Source organism: Vespula pensylvanica, chromosome 18, assembly GCF_014466175.1.
Source record: "Vespula pensylvanica isolate Volc-1 chromosome 18, ASM1446617v1, whole genome shotgun sequence".
NCBI lineage: Eukaryota > Metazoa > Arthropoda > Insecta > Hymenoptera > Vespidae > Vespula > Vespula pensylvanica.
In genome coordinates this window covers 2504574-2514342 of record NC_057702.1, presented here as the reverse complement: position 1 = coordinate 2514342, position 9769 = coordinate 2504574, and the positions used below count along the sequence as shown (strand labels likewise).

General features: G+C 34.8%; 1 protein-coding gene across 17 annotated transcripts in view; it reads left to right on the top strand.

Moving 5' to 3' along the window:
- LOC122635322 (octopamine receptor beta-2R) overlaps window positions 1–9769 on the top strand; it is a 50070-nt gene that overhangs the window by 37867 nt on the left and 2434 nt on the right. For 8 of the 17 annotated variants that reach the window (XM_043825397.1, XM_043825396.1, XM_043825402.1 and 5 more), the window contains exons 2-4: window positions 7487–7553; window positions 7790–8788; window positions 9083–9310. In XM_043825397.1, the coding sequence (XP_043681332.1) occupies window positions 7510–7553; window positions 7790–8788; window positions 9083–9310 (1271 nt within the window). In that variant the 5' untranslated portion in view covers window positions 7487–7509. Of the gene's footprint in view, window positions 1–7486; window positions 7702–7789; window positions 8789–9082; window positions 9336–9769 lie in introns of all 17 variants that reach the window. The other 9 variants (XM_043825406.1, XM_043825405.1, XM_043825411.1 and 6 more) reach the window with 3 other exon arrangements.

The window sequence follows — 9769 nt, the reverse complement described above, 5'->3', positions numbered from 1 at the left end:
AGAGAGAGAGAGAGAGAGAGAGAGAGAGAGAGAGAGAGAGAGAGGAAGAAAGAGGAAACGACGAGTACTTGGTTGAAAATATTTTCCATGGGAGTTCAATAAAAGTTCGTATAATACATTTATCACGACCATTGATGAAAGCTTATAAAAAGCTCGATTTATCTATCTATCTATCTGTCTGTCTATCTATCTATCTATCTATTTAATTTTATCTCTTTATATTTATCTAGTATTCTGTCGGATATAGTTAAATAAATTTTCTCCGGTTATAATGTATTTATTTAATCATCCATTTTCGTGCACGAAAATTTAAACAGGTATATAATCGTAAAGGTAATTCAATGGCAATGTAATTTCGCTCTTTGATTTCCCACGTGTATCTACGTATTAGCTGTTACTCCTGACGAATAACAAAAGCGTAAAATTGATAATAGCAATCGTCGATCGCGAATATATATATACATATATACATATATATATATATATGTATATGTTATGTGTATATATATACATATATATATATATATATACACACACACATATATATATACAGCAACAATTTCGAAGTAATTAAACAGTAATTAAGTTTATCCGTTGTTCTATACATAGGTACGTATTACTCAAGCTATATCACATAGGTGGGTACGTAAATTTGTACGGTTACATGCACGCGAACATTTTGTAGTTACGTAATCGGAGCTTTTGATTTTAGATTGGAAAAAAAGTGAGTATATTCTCTTCTTGAACATAACGCCGATGAATATTCATTTGAAAAGAATGCGAGAGAGTAACTTTACTTTGTTTCATTTATTCTTTTATTATTTTCTATATTTTCTTTCTCTCTCTCTCTCTCTCTTTATCTATCTCTTTCTCTCTCCCTCTCTTTCTCTCTCATTCTCTTTTTTGTCTATTCAAGAGACATTTTCAAACTTTAGAGAGAGAGAGAGAGAGAGAGAGAGAGAGAGAGAGAGAGAGAGAGAAAGGTAAAAAGAAAGGTCAATTTCTCTCTAAAAATGTATAAAGGTTAAACAGCACGTGCGTGACAAAGGACGCAAATGTTCCTGAACTAAAAATAAATATAATCACTTCTGTCTCGCGATCATATCGGCTATAAAGAAAAATGATAGAACTGGAAGTGAAGGATGATAAGATTTGAATAATGTTAAAAATGAAATTTATTCTTTCGAGATTTAACGATCGGCCATTATTTGCCATACGTAACAACGTATTCTTTAAAAATTTACTCGTAATATCGATTTTCGTGATATTGAATGTACGAGAATTTACTGATTATAATAATAGGAATATAAATTAATTTTATCAAGATATTTTAGATTTGATAAAAATCTCAAAAGATACATACACATACACGTACACATATATCTATATATATATATATATATATATATATATATATATATATATATATATATGGACATTAACGACGTGATTTACGTGTTTAATATCTAATACTCATCTCTATCACGCGCATACATACATATACACATACACACACACGTACATATATAAGGATAAACGTCGAACACAACATAAATACGAATATTTAATACAAAGTTAGAACACGTTCTCTCGCAATATAAATACATTTCCTAGAAACTTTAAATATTGATCGATAATTATATCGTATAAAAAAGAAAACATTCCAGGTTACATAATAGTTGTTTCATAGGATTCGTATGAGTCAGCTGATCACGATTCTCCTTCTCTATCTCTCTATCTATCTATCTCTCGTTTAGGACGATCGATATGGCTTTGCACGGACTCGGGAGGCTCGTCAGGCTCGCGTCGTAGTATACGTACGTACGTACGTACACACACACACACACACACGCACACATACACATACACACACACAGAGACATATATATGCTAAATTAGCGCCGATACAAAACGATCCCTCATAGCTCGAGGAAATGCGAGAAATTCTCATTACGATCGTAGATACCTATCTATTGGTCGTACGGTTAAAAGGGGTGCGAGTGGTGCAAGCAGAACCAGGGAAAAATAGTAGAAGAAGAAGAAGAAGAAGAAGAAGAGAAAGAACAAAGAAGAAAAAGAAAGTAGATAAAAAAGAACAAAGAAATAAGAATGAGAAGAAGTAGACGAAGAGTATGATGAAAGAGAGATCCTCGTCACTGATCTTGCAGATTCCGCATGGTTTGCCCTTGGCCAACCTTAACGTCGAGAATTCTACTTATATTTGATCTTGTTCTCTCTCTCTCTCTCTCTTTATCTATCTCTTTCTCTCTCTCTCTCTCTCTTTATCTATCTCTTTCTCTCTCTCTCTCTCTCTCTTTCTCTCTCGTTCTCGCAGCAATTCGACGAGACCGGATGCGTACGATTTACATGCACTCGCTAGCCCGTTACGTGACTCGATTCTTCGTAATCGGAACGAAAGAAGGACGAATATCTCCGTCTTTTTCTCTCTTTCGCTTTATCTTTGTTCCTTTTTATCTTTATCTCTATCTCCGAGGAAATTCGTAACGCACGGATTTTTTCCCTTTTATCGATCTAAAAACACAGCTATAGATCAGAGATAAAGAGAAAGGAGGATATTCGGATTAGCTGTGCCTTGGGTACTTGGTAAATACTACTCCATTAGTTTTATCTTTTCGATCTATTTATTTTTCCTAATTGAACGTTTTTCTCAGTTTGTACGAAACTGCTCTTTCTTTCGTTCTTTCGTTTCGTTTCGTTTCGTTTCGTTTCGTTTCGTTACATTACGTTTCGTTTCGTTTCGTTTCGTTTTCTTTCGTTTCGTTTCGTTTCGTTTTGCTTCTTGTTATATTTTATTTGTTCGTTTTTCATTTGAAAAACCACTACGTTCGTTACTACCATATCAAAAGTTGAACTTTCTCGTTATATGTACATACATACATACATACATACATACATACATACATACATATATATATATATATATGCATACATATTAAAAAAAAAGGAAAGAAAATAAAAAAAAAAAATTATATATATATAACGAAAAAAAAAAAAAACCGAAACAAAACAAAACAAGAAAAAGAGAAAACCATGGATCACGCATATTTGTTTAGCTTTTTAATGAAGAATATTATTTACAACTACTGAATATCGTTTTAATTGATTAACAAATAAAACAACTCGGGATATAAAATATTTCCACGGAGTTTTATTATTCGACTCAACAACTTCAATTCTAAATCCTTCCGAGATTTATCCGAGCAATGATTTTCTTAGAAAATCTTTCCGTCTTCTTTCGTGTCTTTTTTTTTTTTTTATAGTTCTGTACGTTTCTTTTTCTTCCGTTTCTTTTCTCTCTTGTTTTTTGTACGACTGGCTGAAGACTTTCCTTTCGTAAGAAGATAAATCATCAACTCGTTTCGAATAGAAAGAACGTAGTTTTCCGACGCTTTGAAAATGACGATGCTTTTCTATCTTTTTCTTTCTTTTATCTGTCTATCTCTATCTCTATTTCTATCTCTATCTCTATCTCTATCTCTCTCTCTCTCTATATATATATATATCTCTTTCTCTTTCCTTGACGTTCCTATTCGACTTCTAATTCCTTACGTGCCATCGCGGAATGCGAATAAAGAAGACGCGACAGGACGGGTATGCTTTTCCTTCGACGTCGAGTCGCGTCGCATTTTAACCGCTCTCTCTGTCTTTCTTTCTCTCGTAGTCTCTTTCTCTCTTTCTCTCTGTCTTTTTGTCCCTCACTCTCTATTTCTTTTGTCCGCCAAACGATATGTAAAATCCCGAGCATTTTCATTCGTCCAGATACGCAACCCAAAGATATTTGAATTTTCTTTCGTATTTCCTCCCTCCTTTTTTTCTTCTTCTTCTTCTTCTTTTTATTTTTTCGTACTTCGTCTTGTTTTTCTTCTCTTCTCTTCTCTTCTCTTTTCTTTTCTATTTTCTTCTCTTCTTTTGGTACGTTTCGTCGGCGTACAAGTCATTTCTATCGAGACTCGTTAAAATATCGTCTTATCTACGTAGATGAGATAGAAATTTCGATGGGTGTGTTATACGAACGAGTAGTGTTCTACTCTCATTTTCATTTTATTTTTATTTTTATATTCTTTTCTCGTTCGTCCCTATCGGAGTTGTACTATAAGGTTGATGTAATAAATCTCGTAAAAAATTCGAAAACACAGCTATCAAGTTGGCTAGCTCGATTCGATAAATTTCGTCTAAGCTATCTCGGGGCGCACTTACGTGCTCCTTAAATTGCGGCTATCTAGAAGAGGGAAAATGGCGTCGTCGAGTCCGGATTCATGTCTCTATTCGATTCGATTCGATTCGATTCGATTCGATTCGACTCGAATCGAGTCGAGTCGTCTTATCTTCGTATCATTTGAATCAGGTCATCTTTCTCGCCACGTTCTTCCTTTTTCTTTTTCTCTTTCTTTTTTTTTCTACTTGTGAAATTTAAAATGTCTAGCACTTTTTAAACCGAATAATATACATGTATATATGTATGTATATGTATATATATATTTTTTTTTTGAAACTCTCTTCCAAGTTATATTTAAAATCAGTTAAACTTTCGAAGAATCTTGGAGAATATTCCGTTCTAATATATTCTTTGAATTATATTGCGTTAATATTGAGATCTCTCATTATAACTTCGTAGATATGCATTTTGATTGTACTTCGTTTTAAATATAACATCACCCGAACGAAGATAGAACGACATAGATAAATATTATTGACGATGTTACGTTTAAAACGAATAATTATATTATTCAAAGGATTAATTATATTTGTCATTTACACCTATCGGAATACGCTAATTAATATCGCGATTCGATGATAATAGGAATAGAAGAGGATTAGAAATTATTATATACTTATATATATAGGTATATTATAATATAATGATATCTATATATATATGCCTGTAGAGAATGAATAAGTGAACAAGAGAGAGAGAGAGAGAGAGAGAGAGAGAGAGAGAGAGAGAGAGAAAATACTTTCATCTTGGTCTCCTTTGATCGGTGAGACTCAGTAAATGGGTAATAAAGCAGACCATTATATATTTTATAGTAGATATGTATCTACTTACGTACGATTGAACATCGTTCCCTCTACACGTGAATATACCCATAGCTTTTTTTTTTATGGCACAATAAGAAACCATCAGTGCGTGAGAATAACCACTTGCGATATCATCGATGAGAAAAAGAAGAAGATAAAGAAAGCAATATAGTTATAATATATATATATATATATATATATATATATATATATATATATATATTGTGGGAACGTTGTTCATACCGAAGTCATCTTTCATCTTTTGAATGGTACTCAAAGATACGTCGAATGAAGAAATCGAGTAAAATGACATTAGCTTTTAACATCAATACGTATATAGATATACGTATACGTGTATGATTCACTATCTTAGATATAGAGATGAACGAATAACAAAAAAAAAAAAAAAAAGAAAAAAGAAAGAAATACGTGCGCAGACAAGAAAATTGAACCGCTAATATCGAATGCATCGATCTGTCTGTCTCCTATCTATCAATCGCAATGTCGAATCTTATATAATTCGTTATTTCAAGAGATAAACTTGATATTGATTGTGAACTATCTCAGTGAATATATCTCGAACGAGATTTTTATATTTCTTCGCTTGTGAATGATGAAAATTCAATTTCGAGATTGAAGGATTCTTCTAGAAGTTTGAGTTCATCGAACCTTATTCATCCTCTCTCTCTCTCTCTCTCTCTCTCTCTCTCTCTCTCTCTCTTTCTCTCTCTCTCCTCCTTTCTTCTTTTTTTGTCTTGAAATTGCATATTGAATACGATGCAAACAAGTCCTGATTCTTCAGAAGGAAATAGTAAAAGCTTTCGAGATATCCTTCGGAATATCTCCATACTTTTTTCAATTTTTCTTCTTACATTATACATAAAGATATGTGTCTATCTATATAGATACAAACACGTACACACACACACAGATTTGTTCTTATTCTTGTTATCGAGTTATAATTTTCTTTTACATTGCTTTTCATCTTTAGAAAGAACAATAAAAAAATTGAGAGAAACAAAGAGACAGAAAAAGAGAGACAGAGAGAGAGAGAGAGAGAGAGAGAGAGAGAGAGAGAGAAAGAGAGAGAGTAAAAGATAGATCAAGAGAGATAGAGATAGAGATAGAAAGAGAAAGTATGGTGCATATTTTATAAAGAAAACCGTCCTCGCATATATCGCCTTTTATTTCTCCCACTAGTCGATGAAGCGTGCTTATCGTCTTACCGGGCCGGCGCTTTCTATACCAACCCGTAGCGAAGGTAATCGACCTAAATTTACCGGGGGAAAAAACAGCGGATTGTAAATTACGCGCGCACAGGATGAGTGTACTTGACACGGCCCTGTCCCGTCAGACCGACCACGCTAGATGGAGAGAGAAAGAAAGAGAGAAAGAGAGAAAGAGAGCGCGTCATTCAAGGTTACTTGCTCTTCCGCCGCGTCCTCGTTTCGAGTGGTGACAACCGAGAAACTGTCGCGAAGATATAAAAGCCTTCAAGAGTGAAATGTATATGCAAAATTCTCTTTCTCTTTAACACGCACGAATACACGTAGCGTAGTTAAAATACACGCGTAAATAGAGAGAAAGAGAGAGAGAGAGAGAGAGAGAGAGAGATATGCACTTCGTATGCATGCGCTTATTTCAAGAGAAGCAGAACATAAGAAATTATCGAATTTTTTCGAATTAATTTTACTACTGAAAAGCTTACTTTTTTTCTTTTCTTTTTTTTTTTTATATTTGTCCATCTCTATCTTTTTATCTCTCTATATTTATCATGTGGTTAGTCCACTGAATGAAAAAGAGATATAGGTATTTATAGAGATGGGGGGTAGATAAATAGATAAGTTTATTATGTTTATTCGGTTAGAGAAATTGTGATAACGATTAAGTAAGGAGGATATGAAAGCAAGAGTGCAAATGATTCTTTTTCGTGTATCCTTTTCTTCGTTTGAAATGAAAGTAGAGAGAGAGAGAGAGAGAGAGAGAGAGAGAGAGAGAGAGAGAGAGAGAGAGAGAGAGAGAGAGAGAGAGAGAGAAAGAGAGTGTATGTGTGTGCATATGTGAGAGAGAAAAAGAGAGAATTTTGTTTTCACCTTTTTCTTTCACCGAAGCAAGCGTAAAACGGGTTGATTGATTGCTTGCTAATAGATCTTAGCGTTTCGTGTTTGCACCGCAAACAGAATTGAAATAGAGATCGTAGGGTTTGAAAACGTATAGGATTACATTACTTTGTGATAGGATTCCTTTGGAGTATTTATTTCCTGTATGTGTTAATTCAATAGAATTTGATCGGATCCTCTACGGATTATATATTAAAATGTTAAAATTAGTTTAACCTATTATCGTGTAAATTTAATTCAATTCAATTTAATTTAATTTAATTTAATTTAATTTAATTTAATATACTCGTTAGTTTATTTATTTGTTTATTTATTTGTGCTTTCAGATCGTGTAAGAAGGAACGATACGATGAGGATCGGTCTAACGTTAAGCTTCCTTGGGATATCCATGACGTAAGATCTTAGTTTATAATTTGGCTGCTCGAGAAGAAGAGCAGCTGTTATAAATAACAAGAAAGACAGAAAGAAAGACAGAGAGAAAGAAAAAAAGAAAGAAAGAAAGACAGAAGGAAAAATATAGAGAAAGAGAGTGACAGAAAAAGTAAGAAATAGATAGAGAGATAAATAGAAAGATATATACATATATATACATATATATATGTATGTATATATAAGAGTTTTGGTGATAGAATGACGACGCTAACGACAGCGTCTGATCGTCCGGAGGGCTCGTTGGTCGGCGTGACGTCGGTCCTGGACTTAGCCTCAGGGAGGAACCTCAGTTTGTCTAACAACGTCCATGGTGAAGAGTCGAAAGATCCCTGGTCCGATGTATCGTTGACCATCTTGAAGGGTTGCATACTTGGTTGGATCATAGTTATGGCAGTATTTGGTAATTTACTTGTAATGGTGTCGGTAATGCGTCATAGAAAATTACGTATAATAACGAATTATTTCGTTGTCTCGCTCGCCCTCGCCGACATGTTAGTGGCCATGTTCGCAATGACATTTAATGCCAGCGTACAAATAAAGGGTCAATGGCTCTTCGGTTATTTCATGTGCGACGTTTGGAACTCGTTGGACGTCTACTTCAGTACGAGCTCGATTCTCCACTTGATGTGCATCTCGGTTGATCGTTATTACGCGATCGTGAAGCCTCTCAAGTATCCCATCAAGATGACGAAGAGAGTGGTAGCTTGTATGTTGCTAGCCTGCTGGGTATCACCAGCGATAATATCATTCGTACCGATATTCAACGGTTGGTATACAACAGCCGAGGATAGCGTACACCGACAGGACCATCCAGAATTGTGTCTCTTTCGGGTTAACACGGGTTACGCGATCGTATCGTCGTGCATATCATTTTGGATACCGTGTACTATAATGATGCTGACGTATTACTCGATCTTCAAGGAGGCGAATCGTCAAGAAAAACAAATGCACAGTCGTTTAGGTAACGCGATGTTACTGAGTCATAGGACGAGTAAAGATATGAACAATCTTAACGGTGAATTAAATAGCGCCGGTTCATCGAAGACATTAACCCTCAACGAAATAAGCACGGACCAATTGCACACCCCTACCAAGGACAAGAACATAATGAAGATGAAGAGAGAACACAAAGCTGCTAGGACTCTCGGAATAATAATGGGCACTTTCATACTCTGCTGGTTACCATTCTTTCTATGGTATACATTTTTTTTTTATCTTTTCGAGAAAAAAAAATTAAAAAACCAAAAACTCACCTTGGACTAAAATACTTTATTACTTTCTAACACGGACGAATAACATTGTGATCACTATCGTGATCTTTATTACAAGACGCAACTATAAGACGATAGAAATATTCATCGAAGAAATAATATCACACCTTGAGAATATAAATGGACAATGATAATTATATATACGTATATATAAAATTAATTTATCTGGATAATATTTAACAGACACCTCGCGGTTAGTTTTAATTATTCGTTTTCTAGGTACGTCATAACAGCACTGTGCCGTACGTGTCCTTGTCCCGACATCGTCATTGCTATACTATTTTGGATAGGATACACTAATTCGGCGTTAAATCCGCTGATATACGCGTACTTCAATCGTGACTTTCGGGAAGCTTTCAAGAACACCCTACAATGCGCCTTTTGTTCGCTCTGCAGGCGACAGCCGTCCGATCTCGAAGCGTTAAACTTCCGCCGGCCATCCCTAAGGTACGATCTGGTCTAACAATTTGAGGTATGCACTTGGTTCTCTCTCTCTCTCTCTCTCTCTCTCTCTCTCTCTCTCTCTCTCTCTCTTTCTCTCTTTCTTTCTGTATCTATCTATCTCTCTTTATCTTTCTCTTTTTCTATCTATCTCTATCTCTTTCTCACTTTAGACAGCTCTGGCCCATTTCCACTTCTAATTATTTCTCTCTCATTCTTCACCAATACAGTACTATTATCACTTTCCTTTTCTATCACGTTTATTACCGCTTTTTCATTGCTTCGTTTATAGATACTTAGATAGTTTAAACAATCGTCGGTCTGACGCGTTCGCATGGAAAATAGTCTTTCTCTTTTTCTTTTCTTTTCTTTCTTTCTTTCCTTTTCTTTCTTTTTCTATCTCTATCTATCTATCTTTGTTCTTTGGCGACTCATCGGCACCTGCTTGCTGCATCGGTATCACCA